The sequence below is a fragment of the Lepidochelys olivacea genome (genome assembly GCF_965140295.1).
Source record: "Lepidochelys olivacea isolate rLepOli2 genome assembly, chromosome: 22".
In the NCBI taxonomy this organism is placed as follows: Eukaryota; Metazoa; Chordata; order Testudines; family Cheloniidae; genus Lepidochelys; species Lepidochelys olivacea.
In genome coordinates this window covers 2,939,193-2,965,909 of record NC_140432.1, presented here as the reverse complement: position 1 = coordinate 2,965,909, position 26,717 = coordinate 2,939,193, and the positions used below count along the sequence as shown (strand labels likewise).

General features: G+C 45.7%; 1 protein-coding gene across 6 annotated transcripts in view; it reads right to left on the bottom strand.

The window, feature by feature from the left end:
• Positions 1-787: 787 nt before the first annotated feature.
• The window catches only part of LOC311511297 (uncharacterized protein), a 51,756-nt gene continuing 25,826 nt past the window's right edge, over positions 788-26,717 (bottom strand). Inside the window, exons 2-5 of one of the 6 annotated variants that reach the window (XM_084611755.1) lie at positions 25,058-25,140; positions 21,231-21,357; positions 10,391-10,518; positions 788-10,040 (exon numbers count right to left, since the gene is read on the bottom strand). In XM_084611755.1, the coding sequence (XP_084467881.1) occupies positions 7,825-9,993 (2,169 nt within the window). In that variant the 5' untranslated portion in view covers positions 9,994-10,040; positions 10,391-10,518; positions 21,231-21,357; positions 25,058-25,140 and the 3' untranslated portion in view covers positions 788-7,824. The remainder of the gene's footprint in view (positions 10,041-10,390; positions 10,519-21,230; positions 21,358-25,057; positions 25,141-26,717) is intronic. The other 5 variants (XM_084611753.1, XM_084611754.1, XM_084611756.1 and 2 more) reach the window with 5 other exon arrangements.

The following is a 26,717-nucleotide window of genomic DNA, read 5'->3' as shown; positions in this document are numbered from 1 at the left end:
TTCCCCACTCTGAACTCTAGGGTACAGATGAAGGGACCTGCATGAAAACCTCCTAGGCTTACTTTTACCAGCTTAGGTTAAAACTTCCCCAAGGTACAAAATTATTTTACCCTTGGATTTCCACTGCCACCACCAAACTTTATCTGGGTTTACTGGGAAACGTGGTTTGGACACGTCTTTCCCCCTAAAATTCTCCCAACCCTTGCACCCCACTTCCTGGGGAAGGTTTGGTAAAAATCCTCACCAATTTGCATAGGTGACCACAGACCCAAACCCTTCGATCTTAGAACAATAAAAAAGCATTCAGTTTTCTTACAAGAAGACTTTTAATAGAAGTAAAGGAATTACCTCTGTAAAATCAGGATAGTAGATACCTTACAGGGTAATTAGATTCAAAACACAGAGAATCCCTCTAGGCAAAACCTTAAGTTACAAAAAAGACACACAGACAGGAATAGTCATTCTATTCAGCACAGCTCTTCTCTCAGCCATTTAAAGAAATCATAATCTAACACATACCTAGCTAGATTACTTACTAAATTCTAAGATTCCATTCCTGTTCTGTCCCCAGCAAAAGCATCATACAGACAGACCCAGACCCTTTGTTTTTCTCCCTCCTCCCAGCTTTTGAAAGTATCTTGTCTCCTCATTGGTCATTTTGGTCAGGTGCCAGCAAGGTTACCTTTAGCTTCTGAACCCTTTACAGGTGAGAGGATTTTTCCTCTGGCCAGGAGGGATTTTAAAGGGGTTTACCCTTCCCTTTATATTTATGACAAGGACAATCAGGTTCTTAAAAGAAAAACTTTATTATAAAGAAAAAAGTAAAAGAATCACACCTGCAAAATCAGGATGGAAGGTAACTTTACAGGGTAATAAAAATATTTAAAACACAGAGGACTCCCCTCTGGATTCAGTTTCACAGTTACAAAACAGGAATAAAACCACCTCTTAGCATAGGGAAAATTCACAAGCTAAAACAGAAGATAATCTAATGCATTTCCTTGCCTTACAACTTTTGTAATTTTAGATGGTTCAGTTCAGGTATGTTTTTAGGAGACATTGTACCTGCCTGGTCTCTCTCTCCATCCAGAGAGAGAACAAACAGAGCACGAACAAAACCTCCCCTCCCAGATTTGAAAGTGTCTCCTTTCCTTATTGGTCCTTTTGGTCAGGTGTCAACAGGTTATTTGAGCTTCTTAACCCCTTACAGGTAAAGATTCAGTACAGCTGCCCAGGAAGGTTTTATGCTATCTTTATTTGTATGTTTATGACATGCCCCCCAAATCATAGATGATGCTGGACAGCCTGTTCCATGCTGGCTGTGATTTCTTCCTGGAGCTCTAGGAGAAAAACAGAGTTAATAAGACACATGCCCCTCTAGACACACTACTGATTATATAAAACTAACAATATTTTCCAAATTTTAAGGATGTAAATGATTCTGGGAAAAACTTTCACAGGAGAGTGCATCAGCCACTTTGTTAGAAGCCCCTAAAATGTGTTGTATTTCAAAATCAAAATCTTGGAGAGCTAAACTCCACCAAAGAAGTTTTTTGTTATTTTCCTTGACAGTATGAAGCCACTTCAGCACAGCATGGTCGGTCTACAGGTGGAAACGCCATCCCCAAACATATGGGCGTAGCTGTTCCGGAGTGTACACAATGGCATAATATTCCTTTTTGGTGATTTAACAGTGGCTTTTCCTCTCAGTTTTTTACTGAGAAATATGACAGTATAGAATTCTTGATCTGGTTCTTCCTGCACTAAAACTGCTCCCACACCTCGCTCGGACGTATCTGTGGTTACTAGGAATGGTTTGTCAAACTCTGGGGCCCTTAGCACAGGGTCAGACATGAGTGTTGCTTCAAGCTGGTTAAGGCCTTCTGACACTCTTCATTCCACTGAACTGCATTTGGCTGTTTCTTTTTGGTTAGGTCTGTCAGTGGGGCAGCAATTTGGCTGTATTGCAGTACAAATCACCTGTAATAACTGGCCAAGCCTAAGAAGGATTGGACCGGTTTCTTTGACTTTGGGATAGGCCACTTTTTGATAGCATCCACTTTGGCCTGTAGGGGATTGATAGTTCCTTGACCCACCTGGTGTCCAATGCATGTCACTCTTGTTTAGGCCTATTTGACACTTTTTAGCCCAAACAGTTAGTCCTGCCTCCCTTATGCGCTTGAAGAATTTTTGTAGATGCTCCAGGTGTTCTGCCCAGGAATCAGAAAATATGGCCACATCGTCAAGGTAGGTGACTGCAGATTCTCCCAATCCCACTTGTAGACCATCTACAAGTTTCTGGAAGGTGGTGGGTGTATTTCACAGCCCGAAAGGGAGCACATTACATTCATACAGCCCCTTATTGGTGATGAAGGCCGACTTTTCCTTGATGGATTCATCTAGCGGTACTTGCCAGTACCCATTGGTTAAGTCTAAGGTAGAGATGAACTAGAAACAAGTCCCAGTTTCTCCAACAGCTCATCTGTTGTGTGGCATTCGATAGTCGTTTGGGCGAGTTACTGCATTTAGCTTATGGTAGTTCACGCAAAAGCGTATTTCCCCATCTGATTTGGGAACTAGAACCACTGGAGATGCCCAGGCACTTTCAGAGGGGCAGATTACACCCATCTGTAGCATGTCCTGGATCTCCCGTTTTATAGCAGTTTTAGCTTGAGGAGTTACCTGGTAAATGATTAGGAGTTACCTCGTAAGGTTGGGATTTAATTGGGCGAGTATTACCTGTGTCAATGGAGTGGTATGCCCATTTGGTCACTCCTGGGGTAGCTGAGAACATCGGCACAAAGCTGGTGCACAGCTAGTACTATCGCTGCATACGTCTGAGGGTCATGGAAAGGTTCACCTCTTCCACACCACCAGCATTTTTTCCTTCATAGTAGACACCTTCAGGCCACTCAATGTCATCTCCTCCCTGGGCTGTAAACTGACAAACCTTTCATTCTCTGGAATAAAAGGACTTTCGAGAATTAATATGGTACACCTTAGGCTTTCGGTTGGAAGTGGGGAATGCTATGAGATAATTAAGAGCTCCAAGGCGCTCCTGGACCGTGAATGGCCCTTCCCACGATGCTTCCATTTTATGGGCCTGGAGCGCCTTTAAGACCATGACCTGGTCCCCTACTTTGAAGGAACGCTCTCTGGCATGTTTATCATACCAGGCTTTTTGCTCTTTTTGAGCATCCTGTAGGTTTTCTTTAGCAAGGGCTAGAGAGGTTCGGAGGGTGTTTTGTAGGTTGGTTACAAAGTCCAGAATGTTAGTTCCTGGAGAAGGTGTAAACCCCTCCCATTGCTGCTTCACCAACTGCAATGGCCCCTTAACCTCACAGCCATATACAAGTTCAAATGGTGAAAACCCCAAACTGGGATGTGGTACAGCCATGTAGGCAAAGAGCAACTACTGCAACACTAGGTCCCAATCACTGGAGCGCTCAGTTAAGAATGTATGTATCATGGCCCCCGAAGTCCCATTAAACTTCTCCAACAGGCCATTTGTTTGATGGTGCTAAGGGGTGGCAACCAAGTAGTTCACCCCATGAGCTTCCCAAAGGTTTTTCATGGCCCCTGCCAGGAAATTAGTTCCCGAATCCATAAGGATGTTGGATGACCAACCTACCCTGGCAAAAATGTCTGTTAATGCCTGGCACACACTTTTAGCCCTGATGTAGCTTAGAGCTACTGCTCCCGGCCATCGGGTGGCAAAATCCATGAAAATCAGTATGTACTGCTTTCCTCTGGGTGTCTTTTTAGGGAAAAGACCCAGAATATCCACAGCTACTCACTGAAATGGGACTTCAATGATGGGAAGTGGCTGGAGAGGGGCTTTGATCTGGACTTGGGGTTTCCCCACTTTTTGGCACACTTCACAAGACTGGACATAGATAGAAACATCCTTGCCCACTCCCACGCTGTGGAATGACTTCCCCAAACGGTCTTTGGTCCTGCTTACCCCAGCATGGCCACAAGGATGATCGTGGGCTAAGCTCAAGAGCTTTACCTTGTAATTAGTTGGAACTACCAACTGTCTCTGAGGATGCCAGTCCTCCTGGTGCCCACCAGAACAAGTTTCCTTGTATAAAAGACCTCTTTCTACAACAAACCAGGATTGATTAGAAGAGCTGAAAGGTAGTGGGTTGTTCCGTGCCTCCGTCCAAACTCCCTGGAGGCTTTCATCTGCTTCCTGTTCGGCCTGGAACTGTTCTCTTGATGGTGGAGACATCAGTTCCTCATTGGATTGTGGACTCGGGCTTGGTCCCTCTGGACACGATGCAGGTGATGGGGCTGTTTCCGTTGACTGTTAACCGTTCTCTGCTGGTGCACTATGTTGTGTTTCAGGCTCTGGCTGAGCCTCTTGCACAGGTTTAGCTGCTGCTGCCAGGGCAGCTCGATGGTGCCCTCTGGTTTTGGAGCTGTAGACGGGGTTGCAAGTGCTGGATTCAGTGCTGGCAATGGTTCTGGTGCTGGTTTCTCCGCCTATTCATTCTGGTTGGGTCTCTGGGACTGGATTTACTACTGCTATTGCAGTCATTGGCATGAGATCCAGTTCTACCTCCTCAGTTTGGGTCTCTGGGAACATAGACGGGGCCCTGTAGAAGGCTCAGGAACAGGGATAGGTGTGGAGGTTTGCGTAGCCTGGCTGCGGGTGACCATTCCCACCCTCTTGGCCCGCTTCACATCGTTGGCCAAATCTTCCCTCAGCAGCATGGGAATGGGATAATTGTGATAGACTGCAAAAGTGCACATTCCTGACCAGCCCTTGTACTGGACAAGCAACTTGGCTATAGGCTAGTTTAAAGAGTTTGACTTGAAGGGTTGAATCATCACTTGGACCTCTGGGTTGATAAATTTGGGGTCCACTAAGGACTGGTGGATAGCTGACACCTGGGCTCCAGTGTCCCTCCATGGGATAACCTTCTTCCCACCTGCAGATCTTCCAGAGATTTAGCACTTGCTCCTGATATCCAGGCATCCCGATTTTTTACAATGGGGTAGGCGTGTCGGGAAAATGCCATGTCTGGTTTCCATCTTAGGGCTCTGAACTGCCGACGGGCATGCTTGGGTGTTAGCTCCATTCTAATTCTGGCCTTTTTTAAAAAAAGTTCTTAGTTGTTCATGTGTTCTTTAAGCATTTCAGCTAAGCGTCCACTGAGCTGCAGCCTCTGCTCCACCATATACTGGTCTGTTGAGATGCTGTATCCAAGGCAGGCACTTTCAGAATTTTCTAAGAAGGCCTCTGTATCATTGCCTACCTTGTAGGTGGGGAAATTTTAGGAATGGGGAGAGGTACCTGGAGAAGGACTGTTAGGGTTATCTGGTAGACCCAGCTTAACCCTTTCCAGCTATAAGAACTTCAGCTCTAACTCCATCTCCAAGTGTTTTGCCTTTTTCCTCTCCTCCACCTCCAAGCGCTGTAAGTCCATGTGTCTTTCATATGCCTTCTGTTTCTCTTCAGCTTCTTCTGGCTAATTCCAGTTTCTTCTGGACCTCACTTTCTGTCATCTTTGCTAACTTTCCTGCCTTAGCCTAGCCTAGCCTGAGAGCTGTGGGGGGAGGAGGGGAACAGCTTGTGAATTCCTTTGCTATAGCTTAACTACTCTGTCCTCAGGCAAAGAAAAAAAAAACAAACCTCAAGCTGCTCTCAGCTTAAAAAAAAGTGTCCTTTTAAAATCCTGAGGTCTGCGCTTCTGGTTCAAAATGATCCCATCACTGCCACCATGTCAGGGTTCCCTCCCCACTCTGAACTCTGCACTAGTAGGAGCATTGCCAGCAGATCTAGGGAATTGTTTATTCCCCTCTATTTGGCACTGGTGAAGCCATACCTGGAGCATTGCATCCAGTTTTGGGCCTCCCACTACAGAAAGGATGTGGACAAATTTGAGAGAGTCCAGCAGAGGGCAACAAAAATGATCAGGGGGCTGGGGCACATGACTTATGAGGAGGCTGAGGTAACTGAGCTTGTTTAGTCTGCAGAAGAGTGAGGGGGGATTCGATAGCAGCCTTCAACTACCTGAAGTGGGGTTCTAAAGAGGATGGAGCTCGGCTGTTCTCAGTGGTGGCGGATGACAGAACAAGGAGCAGTGGTCTCAAGTTGAAGTGGGGGAGGTCTAGGTTGGATATTAGGAAACACTATTTCACTAGGAGGTTAGTGAAGCACTAGAATGTGTTACCTAAGGAGGTGGTGGAATCTCCATCCTTAAAGGTTTTTAAGGCCCGGCTTGACAAAGCCCTGGTTGGAATGATTTAGTTGGTGTTGGTCCTGCTTTGAGCAGGGGGTTGGACTAGAGGACGTCTTGAGGTATCTTCCAACCCTAATCTTCTATGATTCTGTCTTTGCTTCATGAAACTTTGGATCTAAATGGTAAAAGACAGTTGTACCCAATGTAATCATGGCATCCTTTAGGAGTGTCATTAATGCCACTTAACTAGGGAGCAGTGTTCTAAAAATAGTTTACCTGGGCCACAGGTCACCATAGTGTCCATCTTTGGGGTGAACAATCAACCACTAGTACCTGCAATTTCTACCTGAGTTCTTGTCAAATCTTTGACTTTACTTAGAGTAATTTTACACTTCTCTGGAATAGAATTCTTCACCAACCCCACAACATATCAGTAGCGATAGTGACGTATAATTTCCCCAAATATGCCCTTTTATTTCTTTAATCTGGTGGCACAGATTTAAATTAGGGACCAAATTCAGGAGTGCCTTAGAATCCTTGTAAGACACCAAATGTCAGGTATCTATTAAAAAAAGGTATCTTTCTGCAGCTATATCACTTTCAACACGGATTTCATTTTGTACACATTTGCAGCATCTCCCAGGAGTGAGCTGAACAGAAATGTCACTTCCATTTGTCCCATCTCTACCTAGATAGGGATTGCATTTCCCAAATAATAGGCAACATGCATCTGATTAGGAAGGAGATCTCTTCAGGAGCGACCTCCTGCAGGGCCTGGGCCACAACTGCTTTGGGAGCCAAATGCATGGGTATTTTGCTTAGTTACAAGTCATTTACTAGGGAATACTCTTCCCAGCCCTTTAGACAAAATATTGACCTAACCAACTGAACAATAGGGGGATTGGAACGGTGATAGGAAATAAGGGAATCCCTCTGACTTAGCCTATCTTCTTTTATTGTTACAGAGGGTGAAATGACATTTCCCCCCATCCCTGCCCTGTTCCAGCTCTTTGTTATAGTTCAATATATTATAAGTGAGGAAATGGTAGTAAAAATATCTGCTCTCCAGAACAACCTGAAGCAACATCAGAGCAACTGGGAACGAAACCATTTGTTCCCGAAAGGGGAACTTGATGACTACCAATTGCTTTGAAATGGGGGAACAGTATAACCATGGTGCTCAGGGTTTGTTTAGACTAGGAAAAGTGATGGAGTTTAGGTCAGGTCAAGGGGAAAGCTAACGCCAACCACTGCTCATGGGCTGCATCTGCACTACAAGTTTAATTGTCTTTTTACACCAAGATCACTAACTTGAGCAGCCAATGCCATGTACAGCCCTAGTGGATGTAAGGCACAGGTAGTTTTTGCCTCAGTGTAGCTTGTTGGGATCAAACCTCTCTCCCACCTGGAGCTGATGAACATTCCTGGCTGGAAGGACACACACTCCTATGACTCGAAAGGAAAGGAATTGATAGAAAAGATCACAGGACTGACCCCAAAGAAGGGTGAGCTGCAAAGGCAGAAGCAGGGAACTCATCTCAGGGAGCTGAGAGACCACGGTGAAGATGGTGCAAGATCACTATGTGGGAATTAGCAAATGTGATTTAAAAAAAAAAAAAGTCTTTGGCCAGCCCTAGTCAAGACATTTATTACAATTCTCTCTCATGTGGATTTTCTGATGTCTAATAAGGCTTGAGCTCTGATTGAAGGTTTTCCCACACTCAGAGCATGTGTAGGGTCTCTCTCCACTGTGGATTCTCTGATGTGTGATAAGCTTTGAGCTATAACTGAAGCTTTTCCCGCACTCAGAGCAGGTGTAGGGTGTCTCTCCCAGGTGGATTTTCTGATGTCTAATAAGGCTTGAGCTCCGATTGAAGGTTTTCCCATGCTCAGATAATCCGTAGGGCGTCTCTCTCATGTGGATTCTCTGATGTTTAATAAGGTTTGAACTCTGATTAAAGCTTTTTCCACACTCAGAGCATGCGTAGGGCGTCTCTCCTGTGTGGATTCTCTGATGTGTGACCAGGGTAGAATTCTGATTGAAGCTTTTCCCGCACTCAGAGCATGTGTAGGGCTTCTCTCCTGTGTGGATTCGCTGATGTGAGATGAGGGCTGAACTATGAATGAAGCGTTTCCCACACTCAGAGCATCCATAAGGTTTTTCACCCGTGTGGATTCTCTGATGTGTGGTAAGGGCTGAGCTATAACTGAAGCGTTTCCCGCACTCAGAGCATGTGTAGGGTTTCTCTCCTGTGTGGATTCTACAATGTGTGATAAGTTGTGAGTGCTGACTAAAGCTTTTCCCACACTCAGAGCATGTGAAGGGCATCTCTCCTGTGTGGATTCTCTGATGTTTGATAAGGTTTGAGCTCTGATTGAAGCTTTTTCCACACTCAGCGCATGTGTAGGGCCTCTCTCCTGTGTGGATCCGCTGATGTGAGATGAGGGTTGAATTATCGATGAAGCGTTTCCCACACTCAGAGCATCCATAAGGTTTTTCACCCGTGTGGATTCTCCTATGTGTGATAAGGTTTGAGCTCTGATTGAAGCTTTTCCCACACTCAGAGCATGTGTAGGGCGTTTCTCCTGTGTGGATTCTCTGATGTGTGATCAGGGCAGAGCTCTGATTGAAGCTTTTCCCGCACTCTGCGCATGTGTAGGGCGTCTCTCCTGTATGGATTCTCTGATGTGAGATGAGGGCTGAACTATGAATGAAGCGTTTCCCACACTCAGAGCATCCATAAGGTTTTTCACCTGTGTGGATTCTCCTATGTGTGATAAGGTTTGAGCTCCGATTGAAGCTTTTCCCACACTCAGAGCATGTGTAGAGTTTCTCTCCTGTGTGGATTCTACGATGTGTGATAAGGGCTGAGTGTCGACTAAAACTTTTCCCACACTCAGAGCATGTGTAGGGCATCTCTCCTGTGTGGATTCGCTGATGTGAGATGAGGGCTGATCTATCACTGAAGCGTTTCCCACACTCAGAGCATCCATGAGGTTTCTCACCTGTGTGGATTCTCTGATGTGAGATGAGGGCTGAACTATGAATGAAGCGTTTCCCACACTCAGAGCATCCATGAGGTTTCTCACCCGTGTGGATTCTCCTATGTTTGATAAGGTTTGAGCTTTGATTGAAGCTTTTCCCGCACTCGGAGCACGTGTAGGGTTTCTCTCCAGTGTGGGTTCTCCAATGTGTGATAAGGTGTGAGTGCTGATTAAAGCTTTTCCCACACTCAGAACATGTGTAGGGCATCTCTCCTGTGTGGATTCGCTGATGTGAGATGAGGGTTGAACTATCAATGAAGTGTTTCCCACACTCAGAGCATTCATAAGGTTTCTCACCTGTGTGGATTGTCCGATGTGCAGTAAGGTGTGGCCTCTGACTGAAGCATTTCCCACACTCAGAGCATCCATAAGGTTTCTCACCGGTGTGGATTCTCTGATGTGTGATAAGGGCAGAGCTCCGATTGAAGCTTTTCCCGCACTCAGAGCATGTGTAGGGTTTCTCTCCAGTGTGGGTTCTCCAATGTGTGAGAAGGGTTGAGCTCCGATTGAAGCTTTTCCCACACTTATGGCATGTGTAGCGTGTCTCTTCCAAGTTGATTCTCTCACGTGTATTAAGGTCTGAGTGGCTACTGAAGTTTTCCTCTGGCCTCTGCTCAGTCTCACATGCTTTTGCTTTTTCTGGGAGTGCACAACTCCTGGAAACATTCCCTTTGGATCTTCCTGATAACGTTCCATGTGGTTCTTCTTCCTCAGCATCTTCCTGCTGGGGTTTCTCCTCCTCATTTTCACTCACCATCCCATCACCTGATGGGAGACAGAGAGAATCCAGACATAGGTCACTCCCTGTGTCAGAAAGAAAGGAAATCTCAGAGAAAGGAATGGAGAAGGGGATAAACAAACCAAAATATGTGTGGGAGAGATCAAACCTGTGGGAGCTGATTTTCCCCAACCCCTTCCTCAGAGAGAGGAAAGGATCAGTTTTGGTCCGCATCTCACCAGAACACTCGGGGAAAGCGAGATCGGAGAGGGACGGGCTGCCAGTTGTAAGTCAGAATAGGTGACATCTGCCATAATGATTCCACGCCTACAGGGAACAATCCTGAACTTGGAGAGCTCACAGGCTCTTTGTAGGGAATCCCAAATGTTTCCTGCATTCCCAAACAGTTTTTGAGTTGGTTTAAACAATTCCTCACCTGGAATTGGTTAAACCAGCAGGCAGCTCTTGGGAGCACTTTTTGCTCAGAGCCCTGGAGGTCTGGGACCCACAGATCTTCCCCTCGTTCCAGCTGCAAGATCACACCAGGTTTGGAAACTGGAAACCCTACTCCAGGCAAAGAAAACAAGGGAGGTCAGTGGAATTTGTGGGATATGTGTCACAAAGATTATTCCATGGTTTTAATCCCAACCCATTTTTAAGCAGTCACATCAGGATTGGAAGGGACCTCAGGAGGTCATCAAGTCCAACCCCCTGCTCAAAGCAGGGCCAATCCCCAACTAAATCATCCCAGCCAGGGCTTTGTCAAGCCTGACCTTAAAAACTTCTAAGGAAGGAGATTGCACCACCTCCCTAGGTAACGCATTCCACTGTTTCACCACTCTCCTAGTGAAAAAGTTTTTCTTAATATCCAACCTAAAGCTCCCGCACTGCAACTTGAGACCATTAGTCCTTGTTCTGTCATCAGCTACCACTGAGAACAGTCTAGATCCATCCTCTTTGGAACCCCCTTTCAGGTAGTTGAAAGCAGCTATCAAATCCCCCCTCATTCTTCTCTTCTGCAGACTAAACAATCCCAGTTCCCTCAGCCTCTCCTCATAAGTCATGTGTTCCAGTCCCCTAATCATTTTTGTTGCCCTCTGCTGGAAGCTTTCCAATTTTTCCACATCCTTCTTGTAGTGTGGGGCCCAAAACTGGACACAGTACTCCAGATGAGGCCTCACCAACGTCGAATAGAGGGGAATGATCACGTCCCTCGATCCCCTGGCAATGCCCCTACTTATACATCCCAAAATGCCATTGGCCTTCTTGGCAACAAGGGCACACTGTTGACTCAAATCCAGCTCCTTGTCCACTGTAACCCCTAGGTCCTTTTCTGCAGAACTGCTGCCTAGGTATTCGGTCCCTAGTCTGTAGTGGTGCATGGGATTCTTTAGTCCTAAGTGCAGGACTCTGCACTTGTCCTTGTTGAACCTCATCAGATTTCTTTTGGCCCAATCCTTTAATTTGTCTAGGTCCCTCTGTAACCTATCCCTACCCTCCAGCTTATCTACCTCTCCTCCCAGTTTAGTGTCATCTGCAAACTTACTGAGGGTGCAATCCACGCCATCCTCCAAATCATTTATGAAGATATTGAACAAAACCGGCCCAAGGACCGACCCTTGGGGCACTCCACTTGATGCCGGCTGCCAACTAGACATGGAGCCATTGTTCACTACCTGTTGAGCCTGACAATCTAGCCAACTTTTTATCCACCTTATAGTGCATTCATCCAGCCCATACTTCTTTAACTTGCTGGCAAGAATACTGTGGGAGACTGTGTCAAAAGCTTTGCTAAAGTCAAGGAACAACACGTCCACTCCTTTCCCCTCATCCTCAGATCCCAAGGCCATCTTCCTTGGCTCAAAGTGGCAGGAGAGTTGTTATTATTATAAATCATATTCATTACCTTAGTGCCTAAGGACCAACTAACAGTGGGTCCCCATTGTGCTAGGCAAAGTACAAACAGAGAATAGTAGATGGCCAATGCCCTGAAGAATTTACAATCTAAATAGACAAGACAGACACAAAATGGGGGTATAATGCACTGTTAGAATATAGATATTCAGGCCTGCCTGTAAAGCCTATACTTTAAGAACTTAGGTGTACAGTAACTCCCCACTTAACTTCCTCTCGCTTAATGTTGTTTCACTCTTACGTCCCTGCTCCACTACAGAACATACTCCATTTAGAGTTGTGAAATGCTCCGCTATAACGTTATTTAGCTGCCTGCTTTGTCCTCAGCTGGCAGCCCCCCTATCAGCTCTCCTATGCGCCCCCCCAGCACCTCCTGCCCACCAGCAGACCCTGCAGATCAGCGCCTTCCCCCTGCTCCCCCCGCCTCCTGCTTGTGGCAATTAGCTGGTTTGTGGCATTCAGGAGGCAGGAGGGAGGGGGGAGGAGTAAGGAGTCTGCACGCAGCCTCCCCCACCTTTCCCTGCCTCCTGCCTGCAGCAATCAGCTGGTTTGCAGCATTCAGGAGGCAGGAGAGGGTGGGGGAGCCTGCAAGCCGAGTCCTTACTCCTCCCCCCTCTCTCCTGAATGCCGCAACCAGCTGACTGCCACAGGCAGGAGGTAGGGAAGGGAGGGGGCGAAGCGAGGATGCAGAGTGTGGACGAAAGCAGGAGGTGGTGTGGGCGGAGAAGAGGCACGTTAAGGCTGGCTTGCAAATCCTGAGTGATGATGATCTTGACAGGAAATGCAGCTCCAAAGTGATTAGGGGAGTTGATCATCTAATGACTTGCTATAAAGAAATTTACCAAGAAAAAAAAAGGAAAGCAAAACAATCTCTAGATTTGTTTTTTCGCGTTCAGAAAGTTCAGCAAGAACAGCAAGAAGAGCAGCCGGACAATCCACCCTCTTCCACTCTCTGACTCCACCACCTCAACCAAGCTTCATACTTAGCAATGATGATTGTATATTAAATTGTTGTTTTCATAGAATCATAGAATATCAGGGTTGGAAGGGACCTCAGGAGATCATCTAGTCCAACCCCCTGCTTAAAGCAGGACCAATCCCCAATTTTTGCCCCAGATCCCTAAATGCCGCCCTCAAGGATTGAACTCACAAGCCTGGGTTTAGCAGGCCAATGCTCAAACCACTGAGCTATCCCTCCCCCCAAAATAGCTTTAAAATAGTTTAAAACTTACACCTGTATTAAATTGCTTGTTTAAAATTGTTTAAAATGTATATAATGCCTTTTGTCTGGCAAAAAAAAAAAATTCCCTGGAACCTAACCCCCCCATTTACATTAATTCTTATGGGGAAATTGGATTCGCTTAACATCGTTTCACTTAAAGTTGCATTTTTCAGGAACATAACTACAACATTAAGTGAGGAGTTACTGTATTTTTAATCACTTAGCTAGTTACAGGGGTATAAAAACAAAGAATAAAAATCACACTCTGCCTATGTATGGGCCTTCTCTCACTAGGATAGTCTGAGGCATTGTTGTTAGGCTAAGGCCTTTGGCTAAACAGCAGGGGCAGCCATAAGCTGGGAAGCGTAGGGTCACATCCTCACATCCCAAACCAGTCACATTGAAATAAGGTTGTATTGGGCTGTTAGGAAGACGATCCTGTCTGGACAGTGCCCATCACCACCAGATAAAGAAACAGATCTTAAGATGATTAAAGAAAACTTAGTTTGATAGCATCCTGTCTGGCAAGAAATCACTTATCAATGGTTGTGAAACCCTCATTTCTGTATTGTTTTATATTTATGGCCACCACTTTTACATTATTAATCAGTCTGGTTCTCTAATTGTTTCTGTCAGCTGTATAATTAACGTTGCTAGGTGTAAGTTAATTAGGGTAGTGGGATATAATTGGTTAGAGAATTATGTTACACTATGTTAGAACTGGTTTGTTAAATTTCAGTAAAATGATTGGTTAAGATATAGCTGAGAATATTACTATATAAACTGGGGTCAATCAGGAGGGGGAAGGGAAATTGGAATCGTGTGTTAAGGGGTGAAACGGGAACAGGGACACAGGCAAGGCTCTGCGGCGTCAGAGCTGGCAAGGGGGATGCTAGGTAAATGCTCTGCAGCGTCGGAGCTGGGGAGGGAACACTGGGGAACAGACTATCAGCATACAGAGATAAGCTCGACTAGTGTGAAAGGCTTCGGAATATGCTTGCTTGGAAACTAACCCCAATAAACATTGCATTATCTGCACTTCCCGACTTCTGGTCTTTTGCTTCTTCCTGTCTACGTGACAAGAACCAGGGAAGTGGGAGGGTGAAGGGAAAGCCCTCTAACAAAACTGACATGACCTGATAACTAAGAGGTAAGCCTTTAAGGAAGGTTCTAATACACTTTGGAACCGAACAGGGATTCCCATGAGGGCTGAGGAGGGGGCAATGGTAAATATGAATTTAGATCATTTTCTTGTTTTATATCTTTTCCCCATAAGGGTTAACCTCTGGCACATTGTCATGGATCCACAGGACCTGTGCAATGCCCTGGCTTTTAAACAGTCCTTGGGAGGTGCCCCTTGAGTGCACTAGACCTCCAAGGCGTCCCACTCTTTCACAAGGATGGGCCATGTAGCTTCAACACCTGAGACTAAGCCTATGGCTTCAACACTCCTATTCCAACCTGTGAGCTCTGCCCAGCAGGTCCAGCTGAACCACACTGCTGTTCAGAGACTGTTCCTCACGCATGCTTCAATGCACCTCAGCAAGTTTTTGCTAAAAGAAAAGGAGTACTTGTGGCACCTTAGAGACTAACCAATTTATTTGAGCATGAGCTTTCGTGAGCTACAGCTCACTTCATCGGATGCATGCCGTGGAAACTGCAGCAGACTTTATTTATACACAGAGAATATGAAAAAATACCTCCTCCCACCCCACTGTCCTGCTGGTAATAGCTTATCTAAAGTGATCATCAGGTGGGCCATTTCCAGCACAAATCCAGGTTTTCTCAGGTTGTGCTGGAAATGGCCCACCTGATGATCACTTTAGATAAGCTATTACCAGCAGGACAGTGGGGTGGGAGGAGGTATTTTTTCATATTCTCTGTATATAAATAAAGTCTGCTGCAGTTTCCACGGCATGCATCCGATGAAGTGAGCTGTAGCTCACGAAAGCTCATGCTCAAATAAATTGGTTAGTCTCTAAGGTGCCACAAGTACTCCTTTTCTTTTTGCGAATACAGACTAACACGGCTGTTACTCTGAAACCTGTCAAGTTTTTGCTGTGACACTGGGCAGACATAAAACACAGCAGGGTTTATTAGTCAACCAAAACACACCATTGGAAAGTCCTTAGATTAGCACTGGGAAGCAAAGAAGACAATATAGTCTATACTGGCCACTGCCCTTGAGCCATGCTGCTGTAGAAAACATTTTGGTTTCCTTTCACTGTGCCTGTCCATTTGTCTTCACTCCAGTAGAGCTCCCTGCATCTGCGAGCCCAGTTCTTCCTGCTCCCAAAAACATAACAAGTCCATGTATGCTTCACTCAGCCAAGCGGAAATCCTCCCATGGACAGGTGAAAATTATTCCCTTGTCTCTGTCGGGTATTCCATTGATGTAGGTTGGTCCCAGCCAGTCCTTAATGACCCATTCATATCACCCCATGACAGTTACGTGACAAAACACCTCATGTCTCCTGCTCTTTATAATCATAGCAATACCAATAACAGAGGGAAACTGAGGTGTGTATTGGCATCCTACAAGTATCTCCAAAATTCCTACCTCTATCACACACCAACTGCTCACAGCCCTTGGAGAGAAAGCGAAGCACAAGAACTGGACATTAGTCCAGTGAACACAGTGGAGGACAAGCTGCAATCCTCAAACCCTGATCAAAAAGTAGAGGCATGTGGGTCCCTACCCATAGAGAGGGGCTGGCTAGAGGCCTGATACTTGAGAGGGCATTCCTTAAGCAGACCATAGAGGCAGGTCTAAAGCTTAGCTACCCCAGAACTGTGACATCGCAAAAGCACATTTTGGGGAATAAAGAACAAAGGAAGCAGCACTGGACTGGGGAGGGATCCTGACTGAAAGATTCAGCCAGTCAGACTGTTGGAACTTGTGGTGTGAGAGACTTTTGAATTGCCTTCGGGAACGTCTACACTGGCAAGTTTCTGCACAAATCATACCACTTTTATTAAAGCGCTGAAATTAAACTGCGGTTGTGTCCCCACCCTGTGCTCCTCGTGAGGGTGGAGCGCATCCACATTAGCAGCTCTTGCAACAGCAAAGAGAGCAGTGCATTGTGGTAGCTATCCCACCAAGCACCTGGCCGCAGGGTGATTTGGGAAGGGTTTGCAATGCCTCATGGGGCAGGCACAGTGACTAAGGTGTAATGGGAAGGACAATTAAACTCCCCCAGTGTGTGGAGAAGGCTGGGTAATTAAACAATAAAATTCAGGAGCAACAGCCTCTAATTATTCCGGAAAAGGAGAATGTAAGAAAGAAGAACTGGGCCACGCAACCTCGGGAGGAACAGGTTCAAAGATCTAAGGAGCCTGGAGGGAAGACAGCTTGCAGCTGCTGCAGATGGGGGAAAGATGGGTGGGTGGGGGAGAACACACTCTCCAAACGCTCACTCCTGTTGACTCTGATGTGATTTTATGATCTATGACCTAGTCTCATGTCTTGTGGGCAATTTTATACATGCTAGAGGTAAAATGTCATTATCAGAGTATTGCTTATTACCTCGGAACATGCATGGAGGGGCAAGGAGCTGGACGAGCGCAACTCCATGGGACCGGATGCACGGCATCGGACGGTGCTAAAGGAGTTGGCGGATGTGATTGCAGAGCCATTGGCCATGGTCTTTGAAACCTAATGGCGATCAGGGGAGGTTCTGGAAAAAGGATAATGTAGTGCCCATCTTTAAAAAAGGGAAGGAGGAGGATCCGGGGAACTACAGGCCAGTCAGCCTCACCTCAGTCCCTGGAAAAATCATGGAGCAGGTCCTCAAGGAATCAATTTTGAAGCACTTTGAGGAGAGGAAAGTGATCAGGAACAGTCAACATGCATTCACCAAGGGCAAGTCATGCCTGACTAATCTAATTGCCTTTATGACGAGATAACTGGCTCTGTGGATGAGGGGAAAAGCAGTGGACGTGTTATTCCTTGCCTTTAGCAAAGCTTTCGATACAGCTCCCAAAGTATTCTTGCCAGCAAGTTAAAGTAGTATGGGGTGGATGAATGGACTATAAGATGGATAGAAATCTGGCTAGATTGTCGGGCTCAACGGGTAGTGATCAATAGCTCCATGTCTAGTTGGCAGCCGGTATCAAGCGGAGTGCCCCAAGGGTCGGTCCTCAGGCCGGTTTTGTTCAATATCTTCATAAATGATCTGGAAGATGGCGTGGATTGCACCCTCAGCAAGTTTGCAGATGACAGTAAACTGGGAGGAGTGGTAGATACGCTGGAAGGCAGGGATAGGATGCAGAGAGACCCAGACAAATTAGAGGATTGGGCCAAAAGAAATCTGATGAGGTTCAACAAGGACAAGTGCAGAGTCCTGCATTTAGGACGGAAGAATCCCATGCAGTGCTACAGACTAGGGACCGAATGGCTAGGCAGCAGTTCTGCGGAAAAGGATGTAGGGGTTACAGTGAACAAGAAGCTGGATGAGTCAACAGTGTGCCCTTGTTGCCAAGAAGGCTAACAGCATTTTGAGCTGTATAAGTAGGAGCATTGCCAGCAGATCAAGGGATGAGATCGTTCCCCTCTGTTCGGCATTGGTGAGGCCTTATTTGGAGTACTGTGTCCAGTTTTGGGCCCCACACTACAAGAAGGATGTGGAAAAATTGGAAAGAGTCCAGCAGAGGGCAACAAAAATTATTAGGGGGCTGGAGCACATGATTTATGAGGAGAGGCTGAGGGAACTGGGAAGCATACATGGACTCGTTATGTTTTTGGGAGCAGGAAGAACTGGGATTGTTTAGTCTGCTGAAGAGAAGAATGAGGGGGGATTTGATAGCTGTTTTCAACAACCTGAAAGGGGGTTCCAAAGACGATGGATCTAGACTGTTCTCAGTTGTAACAGATGACAGAACAAGGAGCAGTGGTCTCAAGTTGCAGTGGGGGAGGTCTAGGTTGGATATTAGGAAAAATGTTTTCACTGGGAGGGTGGTGAAGCACTGGAATGGGTTACCTAGGAGGTGGCAGAATCTCCTTGCTTAGATGTTTTTAAGGAAAAAATGTATAATGAAGAGAAACTGAACAGAAATAAAACTGGAGTGTAGGGTCTAAAGCAACAAGGCTTGGGTAAGGATTTGGGGTTAAAGGTCTGGGATCCCCCACAGCTCTAGATCCCAAACTCTCCTCCCTCCCACTGATGCACCCAGGCCACCTCCCGGGTGCTCTTTCTCCACACTCCCCTCCCCTTCTTCCCATTACGCTCAGCCGGCACCACCTCCCAGCACCTTGGGAGCTTCTTGTGTTCCCCCCCTATTAGCCAGGATGGGCAGGAATGGTGTCCCTAGCCTCTGTTTGCCAGAAACTGGGATTGGGTGACAGGGCATAGATCACTTGATGATAACCTGTCTGTTCATTCCCTTTGGGGCACCTGCCATTGGCCACTGTCAGAAGACAGGATACTGGGCTTCATGGACCTCTGGGCTGACCCAGTATGGCTGTTCTTATGTTCTCCCCATCTCTCACTACCTCATCCCTCCCTGCTGCTTCTTAGCTCTAATCCTGCACACACCCTCCCCAAGTCCTGGCACCCAAAAATGATCTACTCCCCCTCTTCTCCTCCCCTCACCCATGGGGTCCCAAATGGCAGCATTATACATTCTTCTATCAAAAGAGGAGCTCATCTGACTGTCACACAAGCTATGCATAAGTCTGTGATGTTATTGACAGAATCAGTAACTGTACAGATCACTATTGCAACCACTGTTATATATTTGCAGAAAATATGGTACAAAGGTTGTTGTGTGAGGTGTCTGTGGGAAAATTATGATTTGCTGGTTATGTTTATACTGTCTATATATGTGAATCAAATTGTAGTTGAAGTTATGAATATTGGCTCTATACTGTCTGTATTTCAAACTTATGCTATGCTTCTGGGTGACACCCCAGACAAGTTGGGGTCAGCTCTGCCCAGCCTGCTGGGTGGCCCATTAAGGACCACCAGCTTTACAACTAACCCGTTGAGAGAAGGCAGATACACCTTGTGAAGCAGCAAGGTATGCAGGGACAGGTGTATGAACAGAACTCTTGAGGTTTTTCCAGGCCATGTGATGGACAGCTTGTCTTGGGACAAAGAAAGAATGACCACATGGCAAGAGACTATAAAAAGCTGCTGCAGCTCCTCCATCTTGTCTTCAATCCTGCTTCTTACCTCTGGAGGGACTTTGCTACAAATGGAAGCTCTACACAAAGGACTGATGATCCATCCCAGCTGTGGATGTCCTCCGAGACTTGATTTTAACCTGCAGTTTATTCCATCACTGCTACAAGCCTGAACTAAGAACTTTGCTATTATGTATGTAATTAATTTCATTTAACCAATTCTTGCTCTCATCTATATCTTTTTCCTTTTATAAATAAATCTTTAGATTTTAGATTCTAAAGGATTGGCAACAGCATGATTTGTGAGTAAGATCTGATTTGTATATAGACCTGGGTCTGAGGCTTGGCCCTTTGAGATCTAGAGAACCTTTTTTCTTTTACTGGGGTATTGGTTTTCATAACCATTTATCCCCACAATGAGTGGCTCTGGTGGTGATACTGTCACAACCTCAGGGATTCCCATGGGGAAGGCAGATCAGCACTGCATGTTGCTAACACTGTTGCAAGCATCGCAAAGCATTTTGGGGATGGTCAAAGGTGTGAGTGGGGAGTGGAAGATTCTTTTGCAGGCTGCAAGAGGCCAAAGGGGGAAGGAGAAAGAGAGAAGAGAACGGGTTAACACAACACTGCAGCTAGCAAGCTCAGTCCAATGATATGACACTGGCCCCAGCCCAACGACGCTGCTCACAGCCAAGACTTGGCTGACAGCCAAGAAAGACAGGGGCGTGAATGTGCCCAAGCAGCCATGAGAAAGAAAACCCCAACTGCACAGACCTACAAGGCAGCGAGGCCAGGAAAGAAGAAAACAAGGTCTAAGACTGAAGAGATTGAAAATACCGGCGAGAGAGCAAGAAGGGGCATTGAGCCTTGCATCCCTGGAGCGAGGGTGTTTTGAGAAAGCTGAAGACACCATGGAAAGCTGGTTTGGACTGACACAGAGGGCACCAGGAGCAGAGGTCCCTGAACGAAGCACCCCGCACAAGGAGCCCAGGACTTAAAACCCTCTTGAGAGCTGGAGCAACTTGGAGATCACAGCGAATCCTTGGATGACCTGGCCCCAGGACAGCACTCCTGTCCACCCTTCCCCCACTCTTCTTCTTACGTTAAACCCAGGCTTGGCCAGCTTTGGGTCGGGCGTATGTGAGTATGAAAGTGGGTTAGGGCTTGGGGCACTAACTCTTCCTTCCTTCGAGTAACATAGAAGCATTTCCAGCACTCTCCGCTGTTATTTTATTATTTTATCATAGAATCATAGAATATCAGGGTTGGAAGGGACCCCAGAAGGTCATCTAGTCCAACCCCCTGCTCAAAGCAGGACCAATTCCCAGTTAAATCATCCCAGCCAGGGCTTTGTCAAGCCTGACCTTAAATTTTATCAATAAAGTTTAAAAATTTAGACACCTGATGTGTTCCGTCATCTCCTCCCTTAACGATTCTGTGGCCTCAGCCTGATCACCCGACGGCTCAGACAGACTGCTGACAGAAATCTGTCACAATACTGGGAAACTGGAGTGTCTAAGGAAATTGCTTGTGTGACTTGTTGTTAGCCAGTGGGGTAAAACCAAAGTCCTTTCTGTCTGGCTAGTTTGGTTTGGTTTGCCTTAGAGGTGGGAAAACCCCAGCCTTGGGCTGTAACTGCCCTGCTTTAAGCAATTTGTCCTGAATTGGCACTCTCAGTTGGGTCCCACCAGAACCAGCATCGTAACAGAGTCATACACCTATTTACTTAACTTAGAATTCTACAGGCAACATATTTTCTTCTTAAAATGAGGAAGGCATGAAAGCTATAGTTATTAATGTATCCAATAAGGATACATTAAATGCAATTTTAAAATGACTGATGGCACCAAAAAGGCACATGTCCAAAAATTATACTAGTGAGTGGGGGATAAGGCAAAAAAGGGGGCAAGGAAACTTGTCAAAACTTGTAGGATGAATAAAGGTATAAAGTTACTACTACTCAGGTTCTTTAGAGACCCCACAGCTTCGAATAACCGAGGGGACAGGACTCCTTACCCAGCAAGACCACTGACTCATAGTTCTCCTGCATGACATCCCTGTAGAGGGATCTCTGAGTGGGGTCCAGCAGAGCCCCCTCTTCCCTGGTGAAATCCACAGCCACCTCCTCGAAAGTCACCGGCCCCTGAAAGAGCAAGAGTCCAACACTCAGTACCTGCTACCCCAGTGACAGCCCCACTATTCATGGAACAGCAGGACCAGGTAAATGGAAGGTCTGGGAGGCACATGTTAACAGTCCCACCCCACCTTGCTTACAGCAACCAGGAGGCATCAGAGGGTAGAAAGAAAGAACCTTTGTGTCTGCCAGCTGACAGACAGAGGCAGGGTCTTCACATTTATCACATACCTACTAGCCAGAGCTTGATATAGGAGATGGGACTATCTATGGACACTGCTGGTGGCTCCCTGTTAGGAATCCCAACACTCTCCAAATAAAATATATGGAAGAAAGGGGATGTCAATAGTAAAGAAAAGTGGTGGGATCTGAGTTACTACACAGAATTCTTTCCTGGGTATCTGGCTGGTGAATCTTGCCCACATGCTCAGGGTTCAGCTGATCGCCATATTTGGGGTCGGGAAGGAATTTTCCTACAAGGCAGATTGGAAGAGTCCCTGTGGGTTTTTCACCTTCCTCTGTAGCATGGGGCACGGGTCACTTGCTGGAAGATTCTCTGCACCTCGAAGTCTTTAAACCATGATTTGAGGACTTCGGTAGCTCAGACATAGGTGAGAGGTTTATTGCAGGAGTTAGTGGGTGAGATTCGGTGGCCTGCGTTGTGCAGGAGGTCAGACTAGATGATCATAATGGTCCCTTCTGACCTTAATATCTATGAATCTATAAAAGTTAGGTCAGAATTGTAGAAAATTGATAAGGGAAGCTATCAGCAAATCAATGACCAATCAATAAAATAAGAAGGAAGCTTTTAAAGTACAAAATTAATCCTAACAATGGTAGTGGTAAATAGATGGAAATGGCAGAATTATCAAAAATAACGCAGAAGAGGTAAAAGTGTTCAATAAATATTTCTCTCCTGGATTTGGAGAAAAGCAGATGATGTACTCATATCATAAGATGTTGACGACGACATTCTTTCCATTCCAACAATAACTCATGAGGACGTTAAACAGTAGCTATTAAAGTTAGACATGTTTAAATCAGCGGGTCCAGATAACTTGTATCCAAAAGTTTTAAAAGACCTGGTGGAGGAGCATGGTGGATTGTTAATGTTGATTTTAAATTAGGACTTGGAACACTGGGGAAATTCCAGAAGACTGGGAATAAAGCTAATGCTGTGCCAATATTTAAAAAGTGTAAAAGAGATGACCCAGCTAATTATAAGAGTGTTAGTCTGACATCGATACTGGGCAAGTCTGATCAGCCGATACTGGATTTCATTAATAAAGAATTAAAGGAGGGTAATATAATTAGTACCCATTAATAAAGGTATCATTATTGGATAAGATAAAAAGTTTCGTTGCAGCTAATAGTATTGATGTAATATACTTCTGTAAGGTATATGACTTCGTTCAGCACAATATTTTGACTAGAAAACTAGAATGATACATAATAAAAACGGCATACATTAAATAGATTAAAAACTGTGATTGTAAAGGGGGAATCATGGTCGAATGGATTTATTTCTAGCGGGTTCCCGCAAGGATTGGTTCTTGGCCCTCTGCTATTTAACATTCTTATCAATGACCTAGAAGAGAATACAGTAACTCCTCACTTAACGTCCTCCCACTTAACGTTGTTTCAAAGTTACGTCGCTGCTCAATTAGGGAACATGCTCGTTTAAAGTTGTGCAATGCTCCCTTATACCATCGTTTGGCTGCCTGCTCTGTGCACTGCATGTAAGATTTCGAGGAAGAGCAGCGACTTTACAGGAGAGCAATGCATAAGTTCCTCTTCTCCGCCTCCTCCCCATCCTTCCCAGCGCTTCCCCCACCACCAAACAGCTGTTTGGTGGCACTTAGGACTTTCTGAGAGGGACAGGGAGGAGCGGGGAAGCGCTGTGTCTCCACTCCTCCCTCTCCTTCCCAGAAAGTCCTAAGCGCTGCCAAACAGCTGTACATAATGCCTTTTGTCTGCCCCAAAAAAATTTCCTTGGAACCTAACTCCCGGCATTTACATTAAATCTTATGGGAAAATTGGATTAGTTTAACACCATTTCACTTAAAGTTGCATTTTTCAGGAACATAACTACAACGTTAAGTGAGGATTTACTGTAGAAAACCATCACTGATAAAGGTTGCAGTTGCCACACAGACTGGGGGTGGTGGTAACTAATGAAGTGTCAGTAGATTCAGGTTCCAGCACTGGGAATCTGGGAAGTTTTTTCAGCCCTGGCTGGAGGGTTATTTCCTGTTCCACAAAGAGGGGAAGTTCCATTCCCAACTCCTGTGCCTTGAAATTACGCCCTATCTGACACTACACCCCATATTCAGCATAGTGGTAGGATTATAGTATGATTCGGACATAATTATGATGCATTTTGTGCAAGATGCGTCATGTGCAGTGTTATTGGAAAAGTTACGATTTGCTGAATAGGATTATCCTATTTGTGTGCCTGTATCATCTTTGTATCTGAAGTTATGGATATTGACTCTGTATCTGTATTTCAAATGTGCTTACTCTGGGTAACACCCACAACTAGCCTTTAAGGTACAACAATGAAGAAGCAAGACAGTGGTGATGGCTCATCAACAAAGACAATGGACCATGGAAGACCTTAGCCTTCCTGTGAATGTTTCAGCCAGCCTATGAATCATGGCTACCATGACTCAGCAGGGTATGCTAGGTCATGTGACCAGATCACATGACACTGAACTCCATTTTGGTATCTGTATTTTTCCACAAAGTGGACTAGGAATTGAGTTTGGAACAAAGGGTTCCTGACATATGGAAAAGCCACAAGGTTGGGTGTGACATCATCTCTTGGCCTCATTCCCCACACAAGAGAACTGGAAACATCTGAGGAACAAAGACTGAACTGGGGGAAGTGCTGGTCCCAGGGTAAAGGGATTTCTAGCTTGTGTATTGAAACTTGATGGACTGCTTGTATCATCAGTCAGGGTGAGAAATTGCTAATCCAAATTCTATCCATCTAGTATGTTGGGCTTAGTTTGAATTTTTGGTTATTTGCTAAGTAATCTGCTTTGATCTGTTTGTTATCACTTAAGATCTATCTTTCTGTAGTTAATAAACTTGTTTTATGCTTTATCTTAATCTGTGTATTTTGAGTGAAGTGTCTGGGGAAAATCTCAGCTTGGTTAGCACAAGCTTGTTCTACATATCTTTCCCATATCCAGGGGAAGGCGAACTATATTAATGAGCTTACATTATACAGATCCCTGTGAACTATAAGATGGTATAATTCTGGATTTATACTACAGCAGGTGTGCAAAGTTGGGGAGCTGGGAAATTGGCTGTTGTCTTCTATCTGTCCTTGAGTGGCTTAGGTAACGCACTCAGGTAGCTTAGTTGGGTATATGGCGCCAGCTGCTGTTGTGTTGGGTGATAACAGGGCCTAGAGAGGCTGGCTGCATCTCCAGCAAAGCAGTGTGAGAAGGGCCAGCCCAGCTTGAGGGTTAGAGGGCACAGCGGTTCCCAGAAGCCCCCAAGACTGCACCCTGGGGGTGACAACCCATTGCAACCTAGATTACACAAGTCTCAGCAGGTTTGTCACATCCTGTCCCCTCCTTTTCTCCACCCTAGATATTTCCTGCCTCCCACCACCTCTAGCAGCTCCCAACTTCCTATGCATTTACTGCTCCTCTCCCTCCAAGCAGAACCCACCACCAGCTCCCTGATAATCCGTTACCTGAGCCAGCTCCATTGCAGCCATTTCCTTCTCCCTGGGAGGATGGGATGATCTGGAGTGAAACGCAGATGTTATTCTGTAGCCTGCGAGGGTAAGAAGATCTATGTGAAAGAATTCAGATGGAGCTTTTGTCCATTCCACAAGCCGATTCCCCTTGGATTTTTCCCTGCTAATGGACATTCTAGTTTCTACCACACTGTGAAGCACAGAGTGACCTTATTCCAGTTCAGGCCTAGCTCCCTCCCACCAGGGTGTAACCCTGAGACATGGTCAAACCCTCCCAGTAACAGAGTGTGTTACACTTATAAAGTTTGCGGACGATACCAAGCTCGGAGTGGTTTCAAGTGCTTTGGGGGATAGGATTAAAATTCAAAATGATCTGAACAAACTGGAGAAACGGTCTGAAGTAAATAGGATGAAATTCAATAAGGACAAATACAAAGTACTCCACTTAGGAAGGAACAATCAGTTGCACACATACAAAATGGGAAATAACTGCCTTGGAAGGAGTACTGCGGAAAGGGATCTGGTGGTCATAGTGGACCACAAGCTAAATATGAGTCAACAGTGTTACAAAAAAAGCAAACATCATTCTGGGATGTATTAGTAGGAGTGTTGTAAGCAAGACATGAGAAGTAATTCTTCTTCTCTACTCCACACTGAGTAGGCCTCAACTGGAATATTGTGTCCAGTTCTGGGCGCCACATTTCAGGAAAGACGTGGACAAATTGGAGAAAGTCCAGAAAAGAGCAACAAAAAGTGATTAAAGGTCTAGAAAACATGATCGAAGAGGGAAGATTGAAAAAAATTGGGTTTGTTCAGTCTGGGGAAAAGAAGACAGAGAGGACATGATCACAGTTTTCAAGTACATAAAAGGTTGTTACAAGGAGGAGGGAGAAAAATTGTTCTTATTAACCTCTGAGGATAGGACAAGAAGCAATGGCCTTAAATTGCAGCAAGGGTGGCTTAAATTGGACAATAGGAAAAACTTCCTGTCAGAGTGGTTAAGCACTGGAATAAATTGCCTAGGGAGGTTGTGGAATCGCCATCATTGGGGATTTTTAAGAGCACGCTGGTCAAACACCTGTCAGTGATGGTCTAGATCAGTGCTTCTCAAGCTATCCGATGTGGGGGACCAGCAATTTTTTTTCCCCCAATTGCACGCAGATTGGCACCGGTCCGCAGACCACCACTTTGGGTAGCACTGGTCTAGATAATACTTAGTCTGCCTTGAGTGCAGGTGACTGGACTAGATGACCTGTCAAGGTCCCTTCCAGTTCTATGATTCTATGAACCAAAGGAGTCACTTTGGGGGATTCTCCCTCTCATTGTAAACCTGAGACAGCTGCCTTGGGGACAAAGTTGTTTGATGCTCCAGCCTTTGTACAGTCTCTTCTGGGAGTGCCCCCTTTCATGGGATGAGGCCTTGTTTTAGCTTTTGGCAAGTGTGACCCCAGGGGCTCTGAGACTGGGACTTCTTCATAGAATCATAGAATATCAGGGTTGGAAGGGACCTCAGGAGATCATCTAGTCCAACGCCCTGCTCAAAGCAGGGCCAATCCCCAACTAAATCCTCCCAGCCAGGGCTTTGTCAAGCCTGACATTAAAAACCTCAAAGGAAAGAGATTCCATCACCTCCCTAGGTAACCCATTCCAGTGT